Raw genomic sequence first — 25950 nt, forward strand, 5'->3', positions numbered from 1 at the left:
AATTTATTTTTTTATTATGGGCCACAAAACTTATGTAGTTGCTCAGAGTTGAGCGACGTTGGCCGGATCGGGTTTCATGAAACAAAATTTGTTTCAGATGAAACTGGTCCGACTAGGGCAAAAAAGTCGGAGTTTTGTCCGAAACCCGACCCCAATGCAAGTCAATGGGGAATAAAAGTCGGCATTGAGTGGATGAATGTCATCTGCTCAATGACGATCCGACCAAAGTCGCTCAACTCTAGTTGCTCACTACCTGCCTGTTGGCACCAGCAGATATCAGCCCCAGGCCAAGTGGTCACTGACTGCTGCTGCCGATGGTTCTGTCGCTCTTGACGTCGACAGACCAGCTACTTCTCTTCTACTTCTGCTGTTGACAGGAGTTGCCCATCACTGCTATGCTGATTGACAGCCAGCTCCCCGCTGCCTGACTGCAGAGAGCCGTCAGTAGTACGCTGGCAGGCACGCCCCGCCGACAGAGCAACCTGAAAGCAAAAGAGCTGCTCTACTGATTTAGAGCAGCTGAACTGCCAGCAGGAGCGGTCTGTGATCGCTCCGAGGTGGCGCCGATAGAATAGACAGGTGGTTAGCAACTACCTGCCTGTTAGTGCTTAGCCCAATAAGAAAAAATAAAAGCTCCTTTAAGGACAAGCAGTTTTCCAATTCAAATCAGGAAAAACGTGTGCATGAGATTTCTGAAGTCTCAGCTTTTACTGATACTGTAAAACGCAGCTTGTAATTTGTATAAAAAAAAAAAAATGCAGCAAAAACGCAACGTGTGAACATAGTCTAAGACTACCGTCAGGGATCTTAGGTGTGAAGCAGCACTCCAGCACTGGTGGCTTTAAAGTTTTGTGCAGACAGAACGCCAGCCACTGTGCTGTCTCTCTGCACGGCAATAAATTAAATACGAAAATCATAGCCACCACTGTCTATGACGACAGGCGCCATGTTTATCCACATGAAGGGTCTAATTCCAAGAGAAAAAAATCATTCACAACACTTCTGCAGAAACATCAAGAGGCAGAGCCATCGTGCCAAACCTCAACCGGCACCTGGGGGGCATCTACATCTGTACTCAACCACAGTAACACCCACAACCAGCAGCCGGCACGCCTCCTCGGGAGACGGGTTACCTACGAGTGCCGGGAGCATCATTTCTACGCACACAAGGACGGAGGCCGCAGCACTAATGTCTTGGGGCAATTTCTGTCACGTCAGTAATTAGATCACATCGGTATTGGTAAGAGTGGGCACAATTCTGACTCGTTTGGGGTCCCAGATATTGCATTCCTGGCCCTGGCCATACATCACCGGCATTTTCTGAGCATCTGATCCAAAATGTCCTTAAATCAGAGATAACAAGCCAGTCCTTGATGAAACATTATGTAATGGTAGGCTGTCAGCGATCTCCTGCTTGGAGTTATAGTTCTACACTTGTACTCCGTAATACAGTGTGTGCTCCCAGGGCTCACAGAGTTTCCCTCACTGACATCAATTTTCACTTTGGCAAAAGGACAAGCAAAATGGATGACACGGGAAACACTTCATGGAGGAGATACGGGGCACAGACCAGTAGGGCTCCGCTCTCATCTGTATAGGAGGCTCAGACGCAGTTTATAGAGATTCTCTGATAAATGATACGGGGATAGGTCCTAACTGACTGTCAGATGGTGGTCCGCGACACCCCACCAATCAGCTGTTGTCCTCTTGAACAGGAGCTGTCGTGCAGCGCTGCGCCACACAATATCTACATCTGGATGATGGTGGAACTGCTGGCAACTAATCGGTGGGTATAGGACTCTGACCTATAAGAAGGGTTGGTCATCTGCCTGAAGAACCCCTTTAAGGTCACACACCAGTATAGTCTATGGGGTCTGTTGTCCACCACTGAGGTTTGTGATGCGACAGATCCGGCACTGCCGTCATTTTCGTTCTTCTGCTCTTATGTCAGAAATTAAAGGGGTTGTCCGGGTAAAACAAAATCACCTACCCGCAGCTGATCGGTGTCTGACCCCGAGACCCGCACCAGTGGGTAGGATGGATATTTTTTATGCCAGTTACAAAATTGCCCAGCTGGTTGCACGCCCACCCGACTCCCCTTTATTTGGACTATCAGCTGCCGGCATTTACATCAGGGCAGAGCAGTGCGCCTGCGCCAGAACCACTACAGGAAGGGAAGAGGACGGATCGTATGAATATGGGAGGCTTGGACCGCGACACCCATCGGACCGGACCACCCCCTTCGGTAAGTAAAATCTAACTTGTTTTTCTTATCTTTCAGGTTACATCGGGGCTTACATCGGGCGCTGGGGACGCACGGAGCGGCGGTCGCACCGGCGCTGGGGACGCACGGAGCGGCGGTCGCACCGGCGCTGGGGACGCACGGAGCGGCGGTCGCACCGGCGCTGGGGACGCACGGAGCGGCGGTCGCACCGGCGCTGGGGACGCACGGAGCGGCGGTCGCACCGGCGCTGGGGACGCACAGAGCGGCGGTCGCACCGGCGCTGGGGACGCACGGAGCGGCGGTCGCACCGGCGCTGGGGACGCACGGAGCGGCGGTCGCACAGGCGCTGGGGACGCACGGAGCGGCGGTCGCACAGGCGCTGGGGACGCACGGAGCGGCGGTCGCACAGGCGCTGGGGACGCACGGAGCGGCGGTCGCACGGGCGCTGTGGCACCAGTCTTCCAGGGATATAAGCGCTTAGCGATGCCAGTCCCAGTGGTCGGACCCCACCGATCAGTAGACTGTCCCTATCAGTAGTGGATTTTCTCACCGGACCACCCCTGTAAGAACGACAGTGCCCAGACACTCGGCCGATCTCCCGGTGACAGCTCCGATCCCAGCACCTACCTACAGAGTCCTCGTCCTCCCGGTCGGAGCTCAGGTAGCCGTTGCTGCTCCTCTCCGGGGAGCTGTGTCTGGGGGAGTCCTCCCGGGGCACACAGAGCCAGTCCCGGCGGGGCCCCTCCAGGCTGCGGAGCAGGTTCCCCAGCACGAAGCTCTCGGTGGAGCCGTCCTCATCCTCGTAGTCCGGGTCGGGGACCGGTGGCTGGGCGATGACCGGCGGTGGAGGCGGCGGTACGAGGTTCCGGTAGGACACCCGCTTCGGGGGAGGCGGCGGCGGCACCTTTCTGCGCTGCAGTGGCACCGGCTTCTGCTGCCGGCACAGGGCGCTCTCCAGGTAGGCGACTTTAAACTTCTCCTCGGCCAGGACCTGTTGCAGGCGGCGGAGGTTCTCCTTGCAGCGCTCCAACTCCTGCCGCATGTCCTCCGCCGAGCTGAGCTGCATCACCGGCGCCACTTCACCGGGGAACTCCACCCGCCAGTGCTGCTCAAATTCCCGGGGGTCCCACATGTCCGCACCTGAGGCCCGTGAGCAGGGCGGGTCCGCCGGTGCAGCCGCTGCTGTCAGTGTCCTGTCCCCGGCTCAGCGGCAGCTCCTTACCCCGGGCACACGGAGCTCAGCATCCACACGGCGTGAAAACTTTCTCCCAAAGCTTCCGCCTGCTGGGCGGGGCTACTGCCAGTGACGTCATCGCTACTCCACTGTCCGGATAGAGGGGCGGGGCCGGGTCAGACCTCACTCCTGAGCTGCCTGTGGCGTGTGCACTGACCCTGACAGAGACCCTGACAGCCTCGTACACTCAGTGTGCAGCATTATTTGGTGACGAAAGGAAAAACATACATTTTTTCACCTCAGTTGTTCATTTTCATCTATTGCAGTGAAATAATAACCAAACAACCCAAACTGTGCAAAATTACATTTCTGACGTTTCACAAAAAATAGCAGGTACCAGTATAGCCGACCTTCTTTTTTAATAACCGTCATAGGTGCCATCCATGGAGTCTGTCAGTGTCTTAGGCTGGTTTCACATTAGCGCTTTTGTGCGCAGCGCATCGTGCGCAGCTATGTTTACCATGGTGTGCGCATGGTCTTGCGCACGCTTGCGTTTTCGTGCACATGCGGTTTTTTGTCTTTCGCGCCAGGCGCGCCAGACGCAACATGTTGCATTTTTTGGTCCGCCCTGTCTCGTCAAAAAACGCTTGTGCACGCTTGTGCACGGAATGCGCAAAAACAACACATTGAAGTCTATGGGAATGCATGCGTGCGCATGGTCTTGCACACGCTTGCGTTTTTGTGGTAAACAAGTCGGGAATGTGGTCTAGACAATGGAAAACCACTCCCAAAAACCAAGGTGATAAAAGATTGTATGGGCACTGGCATTCCCCAATACTAGACTGCTGCAAGACTGAAAACAGCAAAAACCCCAAGCTGTACCAATGTAAGTATAAAACCTAATGTCTGGCTGAATTTTCAATACATTTCTATGTACTTATGTCTCTTTTTTTTTTTATTGCAGCATGTCTTCTTCATCTGGTGAAGAATATGTCCCCGGGACAGGGCAAGAGGCACAAGAAGTGAGTACCATGCTTCCCTATGGATTGGTAAAAATATGCACATGTGGCTAATTTTTTTTGTTTAATTTTCAGACCTCATCCTCCACCACACCACCACCACCACCACCACCACCACCGGAGGAACGGCAGGAGCAGCAAGGCCAAGTGCGGGCGGGAAGACGGAATGTAAGTACAGACGGACTGAATTTTTTTTTTTTTTTTATTCCTTTTTTCTGCCTTTTTTTTCATCTTCATTTTTTTTTTTTTTGTTTCATTTTCTTCTGTATTTTTTTCCAATTTTTTTTTGGGGGGGTTAATTCCTCTGCTGGTTTTTTTTCTTTTTTTTTTTTAGTTGATTTCTATGCTGGTTTATTTATTTATTTTTTTTTAACTGTATTGAAATAATTTTTTCTGGTGTTTATTTTTTTTATGTTTTTTGGTAATTTATTAGTATTTTTTGGTAACTTTCCTGCTGTTTTTTTTGGTTCTTTTTTTGGTTCTTTTTTTTTTATGTTAATTAATGCAGGTTTATTTTCTGTGTTTTTTGCTAATGATTATGTCAAGGTTTTTTTGGTAATTTTCCTGGTTGTTTTTTTTTGGTTCTTTTTTTGGTACAGATTTTTTTTTTTAAGTTAATTTCTATGCTGTTTTTTTTTCTGTGTTTTTTGGTAATCATTTTTTAATGTATTTTTTTAAAATTTTCATGCTGGTTTTTTTTCTGTGTTTTCTATTCATGCTTTTTTTGCTTTTATTTTCATTTAAAAAAAAAAAAATTTCATGGCTTGTTTATTTTCTATATTTTTCATTTTAAAATCTGTCAAAGATTAATGTTTGTCTTTCTTTTCTAGGTTCCACAAGAGGAGGACCTCGCCCTGGACAATGACGAGCTCATCCGTCTAGTCCAGGAGCGAGTCCCGTTGTGGGACACCCGTCACCAACTGCACTCGGACAACGTGGTGATCCGGCGGCTCTGGAACGAGGTGGCCGAATCGCTGATGGATGGCTGGGACAACGCCTCTACCAGGGTCCGCAAGGATTTTCGTAAGTATTTAAATGCAGTAGTGATCTTGGCCGGGATCACCCAACTGTGTGTGATGCTAGTAACTCCATGGAGTTTCTAGAATCGCACACAGTTTGGTGATCACGGCCTCCAGTGCATAGTCTTATTTTTTTTTTTTCCCCACAGTGAACAAAGTCAGAACCCGTTGGCGCTCGATGAAGGACCGCTTCAACAGGGATATCCGTCAGAAAAACAAGGTTCGCAGTGGTACTGCGGCAAGGACCGGCACGAAATACAGATATCATCGTGCCTTGCCACCCGAACGTAAGTATATTCTAGTTGTATTGTGTTTTATTCTGTGCTTTTCTATTCCACAGGAGTTGGCGATTGTTAATTTATGGTAGTAATTTCTTTCTTTTCTTTTCACAGCACCTGGAGCAGCACCCTGCAACCTGGGCCCGAAGCGGTCCTTCATCAAGCTGCCCCAGACCCATCCCAGCCATCCATCAGCAAGGAAGCACCTTGCAGGTCTGCACCACAGTCATCTGGAGACCAGGAAGCTGGTCGCTCAGGTGTTCCCCTGTCCCAGGTCTCTGCCCTGGTTTTGCGGGCATTTCCCGCCAGCAGCGGCAAAGGACCTCGGACAGGCCTGTCGTGCCCGAGTTCGTTCAATTGAGCTCAGTCTTTCAGAGTAGCCTTAAGGCACTCGCCGATAGACTTGAGAGCGGTTTCCTCCTTTTGGACCAACGCTACAAGTCTATCGAGGGTCGCCTTGAGCGCCTGGAAGTCGACCTCGCCAGACCAGCGCATCATTTCTATACCCAAATAGCTCGGGACACGGCGGAACACCTTACCCCTGACCTCCAGTTGACTGTCATGCAGGCCTGCAACAATGCTTTTATGCAGGCTATGCAGCAGAGTAGGTATATGCAGCAGTCAGCGGTGGCATTTCCACCGGTGACACCGCTGACTCGATTCACAGCATTACCTACTTCTGCCGCATATCACTGCACGGCCACCACACTTCCAAGCCACGCCGGACACCAATATACCGCCCCAAGTCCGAGTGCAGCTGGACACTTCCCCGCCAACACCATGCCAAGCGCTACTCCTGCCTGGCCCACCACTGTTGCCGCCACCACCACCACCACTGGATGGCCCGTCGTCACCACCCCTGCCTGGAGCGCCACCACCACCACCCGAAGCACCACCCCTGACTGGGGCAACACCGCCGCCACCACTACCACCAGCGGGAGGACCAACCCGGTATGGACCGCCACCACACCTGCATGGACCGCCACCAGCACCACCACCTCGGAACAGCATCAGCTGGGGGACCCACATTCACTCTTTACGGCCCCTGCCAGGACATCCACCACCACCACCAGCATGCCACAGCAGCTACAGGATCCTGGCAGACGGTCCACAAGCTCCAGGCGGTCCCCCAGCTCCAGCCGGTCCACGGCCTCCAGGCGGTCCACAGGCTCAAGGCGGTCCCCGGGGTCGAGCCAGTCCTCAGGCTCCAGGCGCTCCAGACAGGACAGCAGCACTCCGACGGGCCACCATCATATAAAAAAAGGAGGAGGACTCTAACCTTCCCTCCTCCCTCACCTCCCACTTCCCAACTTTCCTTGCCTCCACTCCCAACTTTCCTTGCCTCCGCTCCCTTCCCCCACTTCTTTGGTTCCTCCTTCCCCTAGAACCCCTTCCTCCACCCTAAGCCGTTCCTCATCCCTCCACACACCCCAGTTTCCACCAACTGACCCCAACTAAATTTATTTATTTTAAATCTTAATTTCTTTTATGTAAATAAATGTTAAAGTTTGATTTGAAAATAATGTTTGGTTATTGTGTCTTTCGCCGCCTTCACACACTACGCCGTACACTTTGTGTTTTTGACACCTCATAGCTCCAGGACTGACACATGTTTCTTGTGTCAGTCCTGGAGCTATGTGATGTCAAAAGCACAAATATATGACTTCTATTTTCATCCACCAGTCTCTTCAGTCTGCTAATATTGGTCAGACTGATGGTGGAGGGTGCAAGGCATATCTATTCTCACCTTGCCAGGTGTCATAAAGAGTGAATTGAAGATGGTGTGTTTTCACTCTTTGTGACACGAGGCCAGGGGTGTTATGATTGAGTCACTGTAGGAGGCAGACACAAAAATAGAAGCTACGTCCAGAAAACCAGAGAAGTTGGCAACTATCAGATTGCAGACCCCTGAACCTATCAACACAACAAGCAGTAGCCGTGGGGGGTTCCTATGGTGCCCTAGACCCCTCGATCACAGCCAGAGAGCTAAATAGCCTAAAGACAGAAAAGGAAATCTAAACTGCCCCAGAGCAGACCCCAAAGTAAAAGGCAGCCCCCAACATATAATGACGGTGAAGCAAGATGAAAAAACACTCACACAGATAGAAAGATAGGCTGAGCAAACGATGGGGCCCAAGCTTACTAAACAGAACAGGAAAGGAAGGTTGCTGTCTGCAATCTGCCAAAACCCTATCAAAGACATAAGCCAACAAGCTCATATGGAAAAAGACCCTGAAGCAGCTAGGCTTCAAAAACTAAATCAGCACTCAGGTATTTTCAGAAGACAGAGCTAAAGGAATTCAGCTCACCCCAGCAGGGAATGGCAGAAATCCAGAAAAACAAAGCAAAACAAAGTCAAAGCACAAATGCAAAAAGCCGAGCAGAAAACTTAGTTTTAGAAGAGCAAGAATTCAGACTGGTCTCCAAGGATCCCACAGAGAAATCACCCGCAGGGCAGAAGGGCGTCGGCAGCCTTATATCCAGTCAGTAACTCCACTCAGCCAGTCATCATCATTAGGCTCAGGTGTTTGATAATCAGGCTCACTACCTTTCTTCACCAGAAGAGGGAGTTCCTCGGGCCTCAGTAGTGAAGGGGAAAATGAACTCACAACAGTACCTCCCCCTTGAGGAGGGGTCACCGAACCCTCAACCACGCCACCAGGGCGATCAGGGTGAGCCCGATGAAAGGCACGCACCAATCTTTTGGCATGAATATCAGAGGCAGAGACCCAGGAATTATCCTCCTGACCATAACCCTTCCACTTAACCAAATACTGGAGTCTCCGTCTAGCCAGACGGGAATCCAGTACTTTCTTTACCTCATATTCCATGTTACCTTCAACCAATACAGGGTCTGGAGGTGCCACTCCCGGAACAACAGGTTCAACAAACCTCTTCAACAAAGATTTATGGAACACATTATGGATTTTAAATGTGACAGGAAGAGCCAAACGAAAAGAGACCGGATTAATAATCTCCAAAATCTTGTAAGGTCCAATAAATCTAGGCTTAAACTTAGGAGAAGCCACCTTCATAGCAATATTTTTTGATGATAACCACACCATATCACCAACCTTAAACTGGGGACCAATGGTCCTATGTCGGTTGGAAAACCGCTGGGCCTTTTCCTGGGAGAGAGAGAACTTATCCACCACTTGGTCCCAGATCTGGTGCATTCTCTCCACCACAGTGTCAACACCTGGGCAGGCAGAGGGCTCCACCTGCCCTGAAGAAAATCGAGGATGAAACCCAAAGTTACAAAAAAAAGGTGACATCAAAGTGGCAGAACTAGCTCTATTATTCAAAGCAAATTCGGCTAAGGGCAAAAATGAAACCCAATCATCCTGATCAGCGGAAATAAAACATCTCAAATATGACTCCAAGGTCTGGTTTGTTCTCTCTGTCTGCCCATTGGTCTGAGGGTGAAAAGCAGAGGAGAAGGACAACTGAATTCCCAGCTTGGAACAGAAAGTTCTCCAAAATCTAGACACAAACTGAACTCCTCTGTCAGATACAATGTTCTCAGGAATCCCGTGCAAGTGAACCACCTGTTGGAAAAACAGGGGCACCAACTCAGAGGAAGACGGCAACTTAGGGAGTGGTACAAGATGAACCATCTTAGAGAAATTATCACAAATCACCCAAATAACAGTCATCCTTTGAGAGACAGGCATATCAGAGATGAAATCCATTGAAATATGGGTCCATGGCCTCTTGGGGACAGGCAAAGGCATCAACAACCCACTAGAGCGAGAACACGATTTAGACCGGGAGCACGTCCCACAGGACTGCACAAAATTCCTGACATCACGAGAGAAGGAGGGCCACCAAAAAGACCGACTCACCAGATCTCTAGTACCAAAAATACCTGGATGACCAGCCAAAGCAGAGCAATGAACTTCAGACATCACTCTCTTCTTCCACTGGTCAGGAACATACAACTTTCCACTGGGACAACGCTCAGGTTTGTCCTCCTGAAACTCTTCCAGAGCACGTCTCAAATCGGGCGAGATGGCAGAAAGAACTACCCCTTCGCCTAAGATGGTAGCAGGCATGGTCACCACAGGAGAATTAGCAAAGAAGCTCCTAGAGAGGGCGTCTGCCTTGACATTCTTAGTTCCAGGAAGAAAAGAAACCACAAAATCAAAACGTGTAAAAAAACAAGGCCCACCTAGCCTGTATAGGGTTCAAGCGCTTAGCCGACTCTAGGTAAATCAAATTCTTGTGGTCAGTGAGGACCACGACTTGATGCTTAGCTCCCTCCAACCAATGTCTCCACTCCTCAAATGCCCATTTCATGGCCAACAGTTCCCGATTCCCCACATTATAGTTACGTTCAGATGGAGAGAACTTTCGGGAAAAGAAAGCACAGGGATTCATTTTAGATGTTACAGGATCCTTTTGGGACAAAACAGCTCCTGCACCAATCTCCGAAGCATCCACCTCTACCTGGAACGGAAGTGAGACATCAGGTTGCCGCAAAACCGGGGCGGAGGTGAATCTTCGCTTCAGCTCCTGAAAGGAAGAAACAGCCTCCGGAGACCAATTTAACACATCAGCACCCTTCTTAGTCAAATCAGTCAATGGCTTGGCAATACTAGAAAATTTTGCTATAAATTTCCGATAAAAATTAGCAAAACCCAAAAACTTCTGGAGGGCCTTCAAAGAAGTGGGCTGAACCCAATCGTAAATGGCCTGTACCTTGGCCGGGTCCATTTCAATAGTTGACGGGGACAAAATAAATCCCAAAAAAGAAATCCTCTGTACTCCAAAAAGGCATTTAGATCCTTTGACATACAGGGAATTCTCCTTAAAGATCCGGAACACAGTCCGAATATGTTCCACATGAGAATCCCAATCCTTGGAGAAGATCAAAATATCATCCAGATAGATAATCAAAAATTTATCGACAAAATCTCGGAAAATATCGTTCATGAAGCACTGGAAGACAGAAGGGGCATTAGTGAGCCCAAAAGGCATCACCAGGTACTCAAAATGTCCCTCCGGAGTATTAAACGCCGTCTTCCATTCATCCCCATGCTTAATGCGAATAAGATTATACGCCCCCCTGAGGTCAAGCTTGGTAAACCAGCAAGCACCTTTAACTCTGGAGAATAGATCAGAAATCAGGGGTAACGGATACTGATATTTAACAGTAATTTTGTTGAGGACACGATAATCAATACAAGGTCTTAAAGATCCATCCTTTTTGGCTACAAAAAAAAAAAACGGCACCTAAGGGTGACGAGGATGGTCTAATATGACCCTTCTCCAACGCCTCCTTAATATAGGATCGCATAGCCTCGTGCTCGGGTACAGATAAATTGAAGAGCCGACCCTTGGGAAATTTACACCCCGGGCTCAGTTCAATTGCACAGTCATAACTCCTATGAGGAGGCAGAGACGCAGACTCATTCTCACTAAATACATCATAAAAGTCCGCCAAATAATCAGGAACATCATGCGACTGAGGAGAGGTGGAAAACACCGGAGCCTCACTAAAGGCACACCGACAACCCCAACTCACCACAGACACAGATTTCCAATCCAAAACTGGATTATGAATTTGTAACCAGGGAAACCCCAGAACAATAGTATCATGCAGATTATGCAACACCAAAAATCTGCAATTTTCTTGAAGGTCTGGGGCGACCCGCATTACCACCTGGGTCCAAAACTGAGGTTTATTTTTAGCCAAAGGAGTAGCATCAATCCCCCTCAAAGGGATAGGCGTCTGCAGAGGTGTCATCGGAAATCCACAACGTTTAGCAAAATCCAAGTCCATTAGGTTTAGGGCTGCTCCCGAATCCACAAAAGCCTTGGCGGAAAATGTGGACAGGGAGCAGATCAGCGTAATAGCCAGAAGAAACTTAGGTTGAACACCACCAACAGAAAACGTGTGTGCAAAGCGTTTCTCTCGTTTAGGACAGACAGAAATAATATGCGAGGCATCTCCACAGAAAAAACACAACTTATTACGCCTTCTGAACTCCTGACGCTGCTCTCTGGAAAAAAACTCTATCACATTGCATAGGTTCAGACATTTGTTCAACAGGTGGCAACACCTCTCGTGCAGCTTTGCGTTCGCGCAAACGCCGATCAACCTGAATGGCTAATGACATAGAATCGTCAAGACCAGAGGGAACAGGAAATCCCACCATAGTATCTTTTACGGTTTCTGACAACCCCTTCCGAAAGAGAGCAGCCAAGGCATTATCATTCCAGGTAGTAAGTACTGCCCACTTTCGGAATTTTTGACAGTACAATTCTGCAGAATCTTGACCCTGGTTCAATGCCAGCAGGGTCTTTTCAGCCTGATCAATGGCATTAGGTTCATCATACAACAACCCCAAGGCCTGAAAAAATGCGTGCACATTAGTCAGAATAGTGTTGTGAGTTCATTTTCCCCTTCATTACTGAGGCCCGAGGAACTCCCTCTTCTGGTAAAGAAAGGTAGTGAGCCTGATTATCAAACACCTGAGGCTGAAGATGATGACTGGCTGAGTGGAGTGACTGACTGGATATAAGGCTGCCGACGCCCTTCTGCCCTGCGGGTGATTTCTCTGTGGGATCCTTGGAGACCAGTCTGAATTCCTGCTCCTCTAAAGCTAAGTTTGCTGCTCGGCCTTTTGCTTTGGTGCTTTGTCTTTGTTTTGCTTTGTTTTTCTGGATTTCTGCCATTCCCTGCTGGGGTGTGCTGAATTCATTTAGCTCTGTCTTCTGAAAATACCTGAGTGCTGATTTAGTTTTTGAAGCCTAGCTGCTTCAGGGCCTTTTTCATATCAGCTTGTTGGCTTATGTCTTTGATAGGGTTTTGGCAGATTGCAGACAGCAGCCTTCCTGTCCTTTCCTATCTAGGTAGTTTTGGGCCCCGTCTTTGCTCAATCTATCTTTCTGTCTGTGTTAGTATTTTCATCTTGCTTCACCGTCATTATATGTTGGGGGCTGCCTATTGCTTTGGGGTCTGCTCTGGGGCAGTTCAGATTTCCCCTTTCTTTCTTTAGGCCTATGTAATTCTCCGGCTGTGATCGAGGGGTCTAGGTCATCGTAGGAACCCCCCACGGCTACTGCTAGTTGTGTTGATAGGTTCAGGGGTCTGCAATCTGATAGTTGCCAACTTCTCTGGTTTTCTGGACTTAGCTTGTATTTCTGCTTTTGCCTCCTATGGTGACTCATTCATAACAGAATAGGATCATCTGGTTTCAAAGAAAACGCCCAATCCTGGGGATCGCCACGCAGCAAAGAGATGACAATTTTAACCTGCTGTGCGGAGCTCCCTGACGAGTTAGGCTTCAAGGCAAAAAATAATTTACAATTATTTTTGAAATTCAAAAATTTAGACCGATCCCAAAAAATACATCAGGTGTAGGAATCTTTGATTCAGCAGCATGTGAATGAGCAAGGTAGGCGGAAATTCCCCGCACTTCCGCAGCGAGCTGCTCCACATGATCAGACAATTGCTTTATCTCCATTGAGAGAAAAAAAATTCCCCCTACAGCCTCAGAGATATAGAGGAAAAAATATACACTTTTTTTTTTTTACAATTCTTTCCTGCTATTGAGTACCCTAGGATCTGCGGTATGGCGGGTGATTCTGTTATGATTGAGTCACCGTAGGAGGCAGACACAAAAATAGAAGCTACGTCCAGAAAACCAGAGAAGTTGGCAACTATCAGATTGCAGACCCCTGAACCTATCAACACAACTAGCAGTAGCCGTGGGGGGTTCCTACGGTGCCCTAGACCCCTCGATCACAGCCGGAGAGCTAAATAGCCTAAAGACAGAAAAGGAAATCTAAACTGCCCCAGAGCAGACCCCAAAGTAAAAGGCAGCCCCCAAAATATAATGATGGTGAAGCAAGATGAAAAAACACTCACACAGATAGAAAGATAGGCTGAGCAAACGATGGGGCCCAAGCTAACTAAACAGAACAGGAAAGGAAGGTTGCTGTCTGCAATCTGCCAAAACCCTATCAAAGACATAAGCCAACAAGCTGATATGGAAAAAGACCCTGAAGCAGCTAGGCTTCAAAAACTAAATCAGCACTCAGGTATTTTCAGAAGACAGAGCTAAAGGAATTCAGCTCACCCCAGCAGGGAATGGCAGAAATCCAGAAAAAGCAAAACAAAGTCAAAGCACAAATGCAAAAAGCCGAGCAGAAAACTTAGCTTTAGAAGAGCAGGAATTCAGACTGGTCTCCAAGGATCCCACAGAGAAATCACCCGCAGGGCAGAAGGGCGTCGGCAGCCTTATATCCAGTCAGTAACTCCACTCAGCCAGTCATCATCATTAGGCTCAGGTGTTTGATAATCAGGCTCACTACCTTTCTTCACCAGAAGAGGGAGTTCCTCAGGCCTCAGTAGTGAAGGGGAAAATGAACAGGGGATTCTAGATACCTTGTAATGAACCACATCATCTATTCAGTCTGTGGCAAATAGACTGAATAGATGATGGAGAAAATACAGGCCATATCTACAAATACCCTGGCCTGGTGTCATAACTATTTAGCACACCTGGCCAGGTGAGTATACCTATGAGTTGTAATCTGCAGCGTCGCTTCAGTCTGCATTATCTATTGCACGCAGACTGGAGAGATGCTGGAGGTTAACTCCTATGTGTATTCACCTGGCCAGGTGTACAAAATTTCTGAAGTCAGGATGCGTTTTTTTGGGGCATCATCACTTCTTCATGACACCAGGCCAGGGTATTGTAGAAGTTGTATAAACCTTTATCATCTCTCCAGTCTGCGTGCGACAGTGGAGATACTACAACTAATATTTTTAATCGCATGGTCAGTTATCAGACAGAGTGAAGGATGCTACTGCATCCCAAAATCAATATACTCAGGCCAGGTGATATAAATATTAGTTGTATTATCTCCACCTTCTCTGCAATATGCCTTATGAACACGGACTGGAGAATTGAGGAAGGTCATACTACTTTTATATGTAGGGTCACCTGGTCAGGAGTCCTAGTAAAGTCAGGAAGCACAGCATCCTGATTTCACTGGACACCTGGGCAGGTGAGTAGTGGAGTGTATTAATACACAGTACACTGGGTACAGGTATTAAAAAAAAACAGGTATTATTAACAAACAACAAAACTATTACACCATTTGATCCTGCCATGCTACACGACCCACATCGGATAAAATGAAGTCCGCAAATTGGTCCCTCATTTGGGCAACTTTGACTGATGACCGAAGAGGGTGCTGAGTAAAATCTGGCAAAGGGTTGGCAGCAGGTTCATCCATGTCAAATTTCGGCCGCTCCTTTGCCATAACAAAATTGTGCAGTACCACGCACGCCTTCACCACCTCATCCACTGTTTCCAGTTTGAGATTGATGGCGGTGCTGAGAATTCGCCATCTGGACACTAGAATGCCAAAGGCGCACTCTACAGTCCTGCGTGCCCACGTAAGCCTGTAGTTGAATACTTTCTTGGAGTGGTCCAAGTCACGGCTGGAGTACGGCTTGAGCAAGTTTTGGCACATCTGAAATGCCTCATCCCCAACCACTACAAATGGCAGTGGTGGAGCTTGGGTTTGGGGAAGAGGCCGTGCCAGTGGAAAATTGAACTGGTTGTCGTACAACCTCCGGCCCATATCAGAGTTATTAAAAGTCTGGGAATCGTTGCCCCGTCCGAATGCCCCTATGTCCACCGCCACAAACCGGCAGTCTGCATCCACAATGGCCATGAGTACTGTAGAAAAGTACTTCTAGTAGTTGTAGCACTCAGAGCCACTTCTTGCGGGTTTTGTGATGCGGATGTGCTTCCCGTCCACCGCTCCTAGGCAGTTCGGGTAATTGCAGACTGCCCAGAATTTGTCCGATATTTGAAGCCACTTTTCGGCAGTGGGCAAGGGCAGAAACTCCGGACACAGAACATCCCACAGAGCCCTGCAGGTGTCGGCAACAATCCCGGATAAAGTGGAGATTCCCAGCCGGTACTGGAAATGCAGGGATGAAAGACTCTCTCCAGTTGCCAGGAACCTGCAAAACATAAAAAGAAAAACAATTTATATTTCTGTCTAGGGTATTAATGAAAACACTGAAAATAAACAGTACATGGCATAACTATTTTGCATGTTTTTTTAATACAAAATAGCAGAAAAACATTTTATAAAGGCTTGGGATTAGTACATGACAGAAGAAAAACCATTATGCAAAAAAGCAATTTCCCAAAAAATAATGTTAAAATTCATTACCAAAAAACACAGAAATTTTTAGCAAAAAAAAAAAAAGAAATTGAAAGAAAAAAAAAAAATTATGCAAACATAAAATCATTACATACCGTAAGGTGACGAGGAGCCTTTCTTCGGGAGGAATGGCACGCCGGAGCTGAGTGTCCCGTCTCCGGATGATTCCTTCAACTATACCCAGCAAGTCTAGGAAGTTTTCCTGGGACATTCGGGTATAGTCTGCAAATTTCTCCGGGTTTTCCTGGAGCTCGCTGTACAGCGTGTGATACGCTCCACAGCTTTCCCGGAGTTCGATTATTGGATGCCTCCAAAACCGACGCCACTGCCGTCTCTGCTGTCTCTCCCTCTCCCTTTCTTGCTGGCAAGAAAAGGCATACGCCTGAGACAGCGCGATGTCAAGATCCAACTTGAATCGGAAATTATCCAGACGCAGGTCCATCTTGACACCGGAAACAGCAGCAAAATCTGAGGAATTCAGCTGTAACAGGGTCTATATAAAACATTCCAATGACACACGCCCACTGGTGTCCCATTGGTGTACTCTGTTTCTATTGTTTTTCAAGGATTTTTCTATTGTGAAATGTCAAAACTAAAAACGTATGTGCATAAAAAACGCAAACGCATGCAATAACGCATGTAAAACGCAAGCAACGCTGCGTTTTTTTGACGCATCAGCGTACACATGACACTAAAAAACGCGAGTTTGTTTTGCATTTGCATGCGTTTTTCTTTGCGTTTTTTATGCGCACGATGCGCTGCGCAAAAAAACGCTAATGTGAAACTAGCCTTAACCTGTTGATATTTTGGGCAGCACCAACTACAGCCTCCCAGACACCGATCAGAGGTGACTGTTCTCCTTCACCATAAATACCCCATAAAAGAAGGGCCTCAAGTTCTCAGTACGGTTTGGTGAGGTGGGGAAAGGACCGGGTAATTATACCTGTCACATAAAAATAACACTATTATCCTGCAGATATGGGGTTAATCTGCAGGTTAACAGAGTTTTGAACCTCTCCACTGCCCACACTGAGACCCCCGCTGCCGGGAGGAAATGAACTTTATTCATAACCGTCACCGTCCAGCTTCCAGTCATGGGCATGGCGCCGGCGTGGGTTTAGTCATCGCTCTGTGTATAGTGAGTGGTGGCTGTGACTGCGCCCCCCACACGGACTGACAGCAGGATCAGCATTAGGGCTCATATACCCATATGCGAGGAAAAAAAGGTCCGATTTCCTGACTGAAAAAATGGACAAGTGTCATGCGATTTCTGTGCATTTTTTAAACGGAACATCGTGTATCCGTGTGAAAAAAAATGTTGAAATCTTTAAGAAAAAAATTTGCTTATGTTGCCATTTTCCAAGTCCTGTAGCATTGTCATTTTTGGGGATTTAGGTCTGGGTGAGGGCTTATTTAATGTGGCCTGAGCCGACATTTTTATTGATACCATTTTGGGGTAGATACAATGTTTTGATAGCCTCTTAATGCATTTTAATGCAACGTTGCGGAGGCCAAAAACGTAAATCTGGCATTTTGCTATTTTTTTCTTGTCACGCTGTTGACCGATCGGATTAATTTATTTTATGTTTTGATATATTGGACATTTCTGAAGACAGCGATACCAAATATGTGTATTATTTATTTGTTTTTTCATTTTATTTTATTTTCAGTGGGGCAAAAGTGGGTTGATTTCAACTTTTGTGGGGGGGTTTTCATATTTAATCTTTTTTCACACTTTTTACTGACTTCAATAGTCTTGTTAGGAGACAGGAAGCTTCGATCATGTGATCGCTTGTGCAACACATAGAAGGGCTTCAGCCCTGCTGTGCATAGTAGAAATAGCGATCTCCTATGAACACCGGCTATGAGTACAGACATAGGGGTCATCAGCAGACCCCCGGCTGTCATGACAATCCATCGGCGCTCTGCCATCACAAGACTGGCGTGTCGATGGGCCAGCGTTGTTAAATCCCACTGTCAGTGAATGAAAACAGGATTTAACAGGTTAACAGCCGCTACTGTTAAAGGCACATGATGGCTGATTAAAATGGGAAAAATGTAGGCTTGGTGTGCGAGCCCGCAGCAAAGACAGGGACATGACATTTGCACAAATATATGTTAAAGATCATGAAGGGGTTAAACATACTGTTGAACTGTGTGGGTTTTGGTGCCTTTTTTCCCTAAAAGATTCTATTGGGAACCTGTATGTAAACAAAAAAAACACACGCTGTTGTATTTTTAAAAACAGAATCTCAACATTTTTTTCATTTTTGTGAGACACATAAACACCTGCCAAGGAAGCCATACGCGTGTGTTGGGGCACGCTTCATCCATGTTCCCCTTCAGGTCCGTCACTTTGACTATTGTTATCTAATATTTCTCCAATTTATTTGAATACTTGAGTGTATATATATATATATATATATATATATACACTGCTCAAAAAAATAAAGGGAACACTAAGATACCACATCGTAGATATTACCGAATGAAATATCACAGCTGCAAATCTTTATTCATTGCATAGTGGCAGGGCCGGACTGGGACTAAAATTCAGCCCTGGCATTTGAAGTTACACAGGCCCACTAGTCACATGGTGACTATATAAAATCTTTGTACAGTTGCAGTTTACAAGAAGTGAGAGGAAATTAACACGACTATATAACATGTAGTCACAGCTGTGCCCAGTATTTCAGCTCAGTCCTATTTATTGCTTTTAGGTACAGTACTCCTCCCAAATCTCTGTCCCCTTTTGTATGCATGATTACAGAATTCCTAGCAGAACTGCTCTCTATTGGGCAACCAGACCCCCTGGTCATAGCCGCCCCTATCATACCTCCCAACTTTTGAAGAAGGGAAAGACGGACAAAGACTGCCACGCCCAACCACACCCATTTCACAACTAGTCACACCCATGTCCACACCTAATCGCACCCATTTAGCATTGCTGATCACAATGACTGGTACTGAGGGCACAGTGGCTGGCATTATGGGCACACTGACTGGCACTAAGGAAGAGAGAAAACAGAGAGAGAGAGAAAAAAGAAAACAGAGAGAGCGAGAAAGAAAGGGGAAAGAACAGTGAGAGACAAAGAAAGAACAGTGAGAGACAGAGAAAGAACAGAGAGAGAAAGAAAGAGGGGAAAGAAAGAACAGAGAGAGACAGAGAAAGAACAGAGAGAGAAAGAAAGAAGTAAAGAAAAGAAAGAAAGAACAGAGAGAAAGAGAGGAAAGAAAAAGAAAGAAAGAGGGGAAGAAAGAACAGAGAGAGAAAAAAGAAAGATTAGAGAGAGAAAGAAAGAACAGAGAGAGATAGAAAGAAAGAAAGAAAAAGAGAGAAAGAAATAAAGAAAGATTCTACAAAGATACTATAGCAGCCCGGCTCCCATTGTAGTGCCCACCTGAGCCTCCCGGTGCAGGACCTATCATGATCCGCTCACATGGCCGGCATCCCCAATTCCAAGGCGATCCTGCTGTCTGCGCTGTCGGAGGAGGACACGGTGATGGATCTGAAGCATTCCTGGTTCCGTCACAATCTCCTCAAGAAATTATCTCATTTCCGGTCAGCTTCCAGCACATCACTTCAGGTGGAACGTCATGTGTGTGTTTTAAAATGCTCCTCGGGGCTCCGCCGTGTACTCCTGTGTCCGTGGGAAAAGCCCGCTTTGTATGCTTTGTACACACTTGGCTTCGCTCCGTACATCCCGTACACATATGGCTCCACTCCATACACACACGGTTCCACTCCGTCCACCTTGTACACGCGTGGCTCCTCTCCGTACACCTCGTACACGCGTGGCTCCTCTCCGTACACCTCGTACACGCGCGGCTCTGCTCCGTCCACCTCGTACACACGGCTCCTCTCCGTACACCTCATACACACACGGCTCCTCTCCGTACACCTCATACACGCACGGCTCCACCTCGTACACACACACGGCTCCGCTCCGTACACCTCATACACACGGCTCCTCTCCGTACACCTCGTACACACGGCTCCTCTCCGTACACCTCGTACACACGCGGCTCCTCTCCATACACCTCGTACACACGGCTCCGCTCCGTACACCTCGTACACACGGCTCCGCTCCGTACACCTCGTACACACGGCTCCGCTCCGTACACCTCGTACACACGGCTCCGCTCCGTACACCTCGTACACACGGCTCCGCTCCGTACACCTCGTACACACAGCTCCGCTCCGTACACCTCGTACACACGGCTCCGCTCCGTACACGCGTGGCTCCACTCCGAACACCTCATACACACGGCTCCGCTCCGTACACCTCGTACACACACGGCTCCTCTCCGTACACCTCATACACACGGCTCCGCTCCGTACACCTCGTACACATACGGCTCCTCTCCGTACACCTCGTACACACACGGCTCCTCTCCGTACACCTCGTACACACACGGCTCCTCTCCGTACACCTCGTACACACACGGCTCCTCTCCGTACACCTCGTACACACACGGCTCCTCTCCGTACACCTCGTACACACACGGCTCCTCTCCGTACACCTCGTACACACACGGCTCCTCTCCGTACACCTCGTACACACACGGCTCCGCTCCGTACACCTCGTACACACGGCTCCGCTCCGTACACCTCGTACACACGGCTCCGCTCCGTACACCTCGTACACACGGCTCCGCTCCGTACACCTCGTACACACGGCTCCGCTCCGTACACCTCGTACACACGGCTCCGCTCCGTACACGCGTGGCTCCGCTCCGTACACCTCGTATACACGGCTCCGCTCCGTACACCTCGTACACACGCGGCTCCGCTCCGTACACCTCGTACACACGTGGCTCCGCTCCGTACACCTCGTACACACGCGGCTCCGCTCCGTACACCTCGTACACACTCGGCTCCGCTCCGTACACCTCGTACACACACGGCTCCCCTCAGTACACCTCGTACTCACACGGCTCCTCTCCGTACACCTCGTACACACACGGCTCCTCTCCGTACACCTCGTACACACACGGCTCCGCTCCGTACACCTCGTACACACGGCTCCGCTCCGTACACCTCGTACACACGGCTCCGCTCCGTACACCTCGTACACACGGCTCCGCTCCGTACACCTCGTACACACGGCTCCGCTCCGTACACCTCGTACAAACACGGCTCCGCTCCGTACACGCGTGGCTCCGCTCCGTACACCTCGTATACACGGCTCCGCTCCGTACACCTCGTACACACGCGGCTCCGCTCCGTACACCTCGTACACACGTGGCTCCGCTCCGTACACCTCGTACACACGCGGCTCCGCTCCGTACACCTCGTACACACTCGGCTCCGCTCCGTACACCTCGTACACACACGGCTCCCCTCAGTACACCTCGTACTCACACGGCTCCGCTCCGTACACCTCGTACACACGGCTCTGCTCCGTACATCTCATACACACACAGCTCTGCTACATCCACACTGTAAATCCTGACCCCACACATACTTACCTCAACCAGCACCATGACAACAGCAAAGCAGAGTCTTGCAGACGGTAGAGGCAAGGCTGAGCGCACAGGACCTGTGATGAGGTCACAGGAGGGGCGGAGTCAGGGGTGATATGATCGGGGGTCTGGACAAAGGCTCCTGATCATGTGACCCCCTGACTCCTCCCCTCCTGTGACCTCATCACAGGTCCTGCGAACAGAGCGAGCAGGCAAGCGACACTGTGAGTGGCTGCGGGGGGGAGGGGGTCTCATGCTACGGCGAGGATGGGGTGCGTGGGGGGCGTGGCGGCTTATCTCCCTGCAGTGCGGGAGGAACTTGAATCTATCACCGCTATGCCCGCAGAGGGCCGGCGGCAGGAGCAACAGTGGCCGCAGCAGCTGGCAAGCGGCCAGATGATCGGGCGCTGCCGCCCGCGGCCCACATGACAGCGGCCCAGCGGGAAAATGCCCTGTTGGTTATATTGCCAATCCGGGCCTGCATAGTGGCATGTGTTGAGAATAAGAAAACATAAAAATGATCAATGTAAATCAAAATTAATATCCCATGGAGGTCTGGATTTGAAAGGATACTCAAAATCAAAGTGGAAAATCAAATTACAGGCTGATCCAACTTCGGTGGAAATGCCTCAAGACAAGGAAATGATGCTCAGTAGTGTGTGTGTGGCCTCCACATGCCTGCTTGACCTCCCTACGACACCTGGGCATGCTCCTAATGAGTCAGTGGATGTTGCCATGAGGGATCTCCTCCCAGACCTGGACTAAAGCATCCGCCAACTCCTGGACAGTCTGTCGTGCAATGTGACGGTGGATGGAGCGAGACATGATGTCCCAGATGTGTTCAATTGGATTCAGGTATGGAGAACAGGCAGGCCAGTCCATAGCTTCAATGCCTTAATCTTGCAGGAACTGCTGACACACTCCAGCCACATGAGGTTTGGCATTGTCCTGCATTAGGGGGAACCCAGGGCCAACCGCACCAGCATATGATCTCACAAGGGGTCTGAGGAGCTCATCTCGGTACCTAATGGCAGTCAGGCTATCTCTGGCGAGCACATGGAGGGCTGTGCGGCTCTCCAAAGAAATGCCACCCAACACCATTACTGACCCACTGCCAAACCGGTAATGCTGAAGGATGTTGCAGGCAGCAGATCGCTCTCCACAGTGTCTCCAGACTCTGTCACGTCTGTCAAATGTGCTCAGTGTGAACCTGCTTTCATCTGTGTCGAGCACAGGGCGCCAGTGGCGACTTTGCCAATCCTGGTGTTCTGTGGCAAATGCCAAGCGTCCTGCACGGTGTTGGGCTGTGAGCACAACCTCCATCTGTGGATGTCGGCACTCAGACCATCCTCATGGAGTCAGTTTCTAACCGTTTGTGCAGACATGCACATTTGTGTCCTGCTGGAGGTCATTTTGCAGGGCTCTGGCAGTGCTCCTCTTGTTCCTCCTTGCACAAAGGCTGTGGTAGCTGTCCTTGTTGTGAATTCCCTGGCTCAGACTTCTGAGCCGAAGCTCCCCTTGCTCCCTCCGGTGGTTACTGGAGGTAGTAGAGCTGGCCAGATTGACAGAGATCTGCCACCTGATGATGATGATGACGATTGGAGATCTGGGGTTACGGATTGGAGTATTTAAGTCTGCAGACTTCCTGCAATCCCTGCTGGTGATTGCTTTCCTGTGCATTCAGAGGTCTGATGTCTCCTGCTCTGTTCCTGCATTTTTCAGCTAAGTGATTCATTTGCTAATCCTTTGCATCTTATCTGGTTTTGTCTATCTCTGCTTGTTGTGCGGGTTCAGCTTGCTCCTGCTGGGGGCTGTGCTGGACCACCGCTCCATATGTTACTGCTTGTGTCAGTTTATTCAGTCCCCTGCTATATTGGTCTCTTTTGCTTTGCTTTCAGTTAATACCGGAGTGCTGATATAGTGGGGGCGAAGTCGTGTGACTTCAGTGTTTTTTTGTACATCAGATGTGTTGGATTTTTCAGGGTTTTTTGCGTGATTGCAGACAGTGTCTTTCCTTTCCTATCCTGTCAAGTCAGTTTGGGCCCCATCATTTGCTCAGTCTATTTTTCTGCCTGCGTCTGTTTCATCTTGTCTCACCGACAATATATGTTTGGGGGTTATCTATTCCTTTGGGGTCTGCTCCAGGGCAGTTTAGATTTCCCCTTTCTTGCTTTAGGCTTAGTTAGCTCTCCGGCTGTGCCGAGGCGTCTAGGGCATCGTAGGTACGCTCCACGGCTACTGCTAGTTGTGTGGATAGGATCAGGGGTCTGCAATCCACTTAGTTACCAACCTCTCTGGTTTTCTGGTGGCTTAGCCTGTTCCTGCCATCCTCCTCGGCGAACCATTCATAACAGGTCCTGCTGCTGGGTTGTTGCACTCCTACGGCCCCCTCCACATCTCCTGGTGTACTGGCCTGTCTCCTGGTAGTGCCTCCAGCCTCTGGACACTACACTGACACACACAGCAAACCTTCTTGCCCCAGCTCGCATTGATGTGCCTTCCTGGATGAGCTGCACTACCTTAGCCATTTGTGTGGGTTGTAGAGTCCGTCTCATGCTACCACGAGTGTGAAAGCACAACAACATTCAAAAGTGACCAAAACAATAGCCAGAAAGCATTGGTACTGAGATTTGGTCTGTGGTCCCCACCTGCAGAACCACTCCTTTATTGAGGGTGTCTTGATAATTGCCAATAATTTCCATCTGTTGTCTATTCCATTTGCACAACAGCATGTGAAATTGATTGTCAGTCAGTGTTGCTTCCTAAGTGGACATTTTGATTTCTCAGAAGTTTGATTTACTTGGAGTTATATTCTTTTGTTTTAGTGTTCTCTTATTTTTTTGAGCAGTGTATATATACATATATATATATATATATATATATATATACATATACACAGCTCTGGCACAAATTAAGAGACCACTGCACAGTTTTATAAAAATCAGCTTCTCTACATGTCTGACAACCATTCCATTCCAGTGTCAGTTGAATTCCAACCAGAGTGCACCTCATTCTACTTAATGTGCTTCTGATTAGGTGATCACCTGAACCAAAATTTATTTAACGAAGGAAAGTATAAAAACCCTGCTGTGGTGTTCACAATCCTCTTGCAATAGGACAAGGTGGATGGCAAAACAAGTGCTAGTAATATCTCAAAAGTAATAGAAATGAAAAAATAACTTTTAACCATGCCAAAGGAGTTGAAAAGAAAAGTCTTGAGTGAGGAAAAGAAATGCTCAATTCTGGCTTTACTAGCAGAGGGATACAGTGAGCGTCATGTTACCTCCATCCTTACAATTTCTAAGATGGCAGTCCATTACAACAAGGTCAAGCAGCAGAAATTGTGGACAACAAAGCTACAGACCGGCAGAGGGCAAAAATGACTCTCCACTGACCGGGATGACGTCATCTTATTCGAATGTCACTCAGCAACAGCAGGATGATATCAAGTGACCTACAAAAGGAATGGCAAATGGCAGCTGGGGTGAAGTGCATGGCAAGAACAGTTCGTATCAGGTTCCTAGAGGCAGGGATCAAGTCATGTAAAGCTAGAAAAAAAGCCAATGAGAAGCAAAGGAGAGCCAGGCTAAAGTTTGCCAAAGACCATAAGGATTGGACCATAGAGGACTAGAGTAAGGTAATCTTCTCTGATTAGTCTAATTTTCAGCTTTGCCCATCACCTGGTCGTCTCATGGTTAGATGGAGACCTGGAGAGGCGTACAAGCCACAGTGTTTTGAACCAACTGTGAAATTTGGTGGAGGATCGGTGATGATCTTGGGATGCTTCAGCAAGGCTGGAATTGGGCAGGTTAATCTTTGCGAAGGATGTATGAATCAAGTCGCGTACAAGGTTATCCTGGAAAAACAGTTGATTCCTTCTGCTCAGGCAATGTTCCCCAACTCTGAGGACTGTTTTTTTCCAGCAGGACATTGCGCCATGCCACACAGCTAGGTCAATCAATGTGTGGATGAAGGACCACCACATCAAGTCCCCGTCATGGCCAGCCCAATCTCCAGACCTGAACCCCATTGAAAACCTCTGGAATGTAATCAAGAGGAAGATGAATAGCCACAAGCCATCAAACAAAGAAGGACTGCTTAAATTTTTGTACCAAGAAGGTCACCCAGAAGCAGTGTGAAAGACTGATCGAAAGCATGCCAAGACGCATGAAAGCTGTGATTAAAAATAATGGTTATTCCACAAAATATTGATTTCTGAACTTTTCCTGAATTAAAACATTAGTATTGTTGTTTCTAAATGACTATGAACTTGTTTTCTTAGCATTATTTGAGGTCTGCAAGCACTGCATTTTATTGTTATTTTGACCATTTCTCATTTTCTGAAAATAAATACAAAATTTAGTGCTTGGAAATTCGAAGACATGTTGTCGTTAGTTTATAGAATAAAAGAGCAATTTACATTTACTGTAGAATACACCTATAAAGAGAAAAATCAGACAAATTGAAAATTCTGCAGTGGTCTCTTAATTTTTGCCAGAGCTGTATATATATATATATATATATATATATATATATATATATATATAATATAAAGCTCAATGTGTGTGTGTAT

General features: G+C 48.1%; 1 protein-coding gene across 1 annotated transcript in view; it reads right to left on the reverse strand.

Annotated features, from left to right (window-relative positions):
- ABR (ABR activator of RhoGEF and GTPase) overlaps positions 1-3578 on the reverse strand; it is a 392053-nt gene extending 388475 nt beyond the window's left edge. The window contains exon 1 of the mRNA XM_073565382.1: positions 2852-3578. Coding sequence (XP_073421483.1) covers positions 2852-3356 — 505 coding nt within the window. The 5' untranslated portion in view covers positions 3357-3578. The remainder of the gene's footprint in view (positions 1-2851) is intronic.
- Positions 3579-25950: the final 22372 nt, after the last annotated feature.

This window comes from Dendrobates tinctorius, unplaced genomic scaffold (assembly GCF_039654945.1).
Source record: "Dendrobates tinctorius isolate UK_male_01 unplaced genomic scaffold, ASM3965494v1 ptg000016l, whole genome shotgun sequence".
In the NCBI taxonomy this organism is placed as follows: domain Eukaryota; kingdom Metazoa; phylum Chordata; class Amphibia; order Anura; family Dendrobatidae; genus Dendrobates; species Dendrobates tinctorius.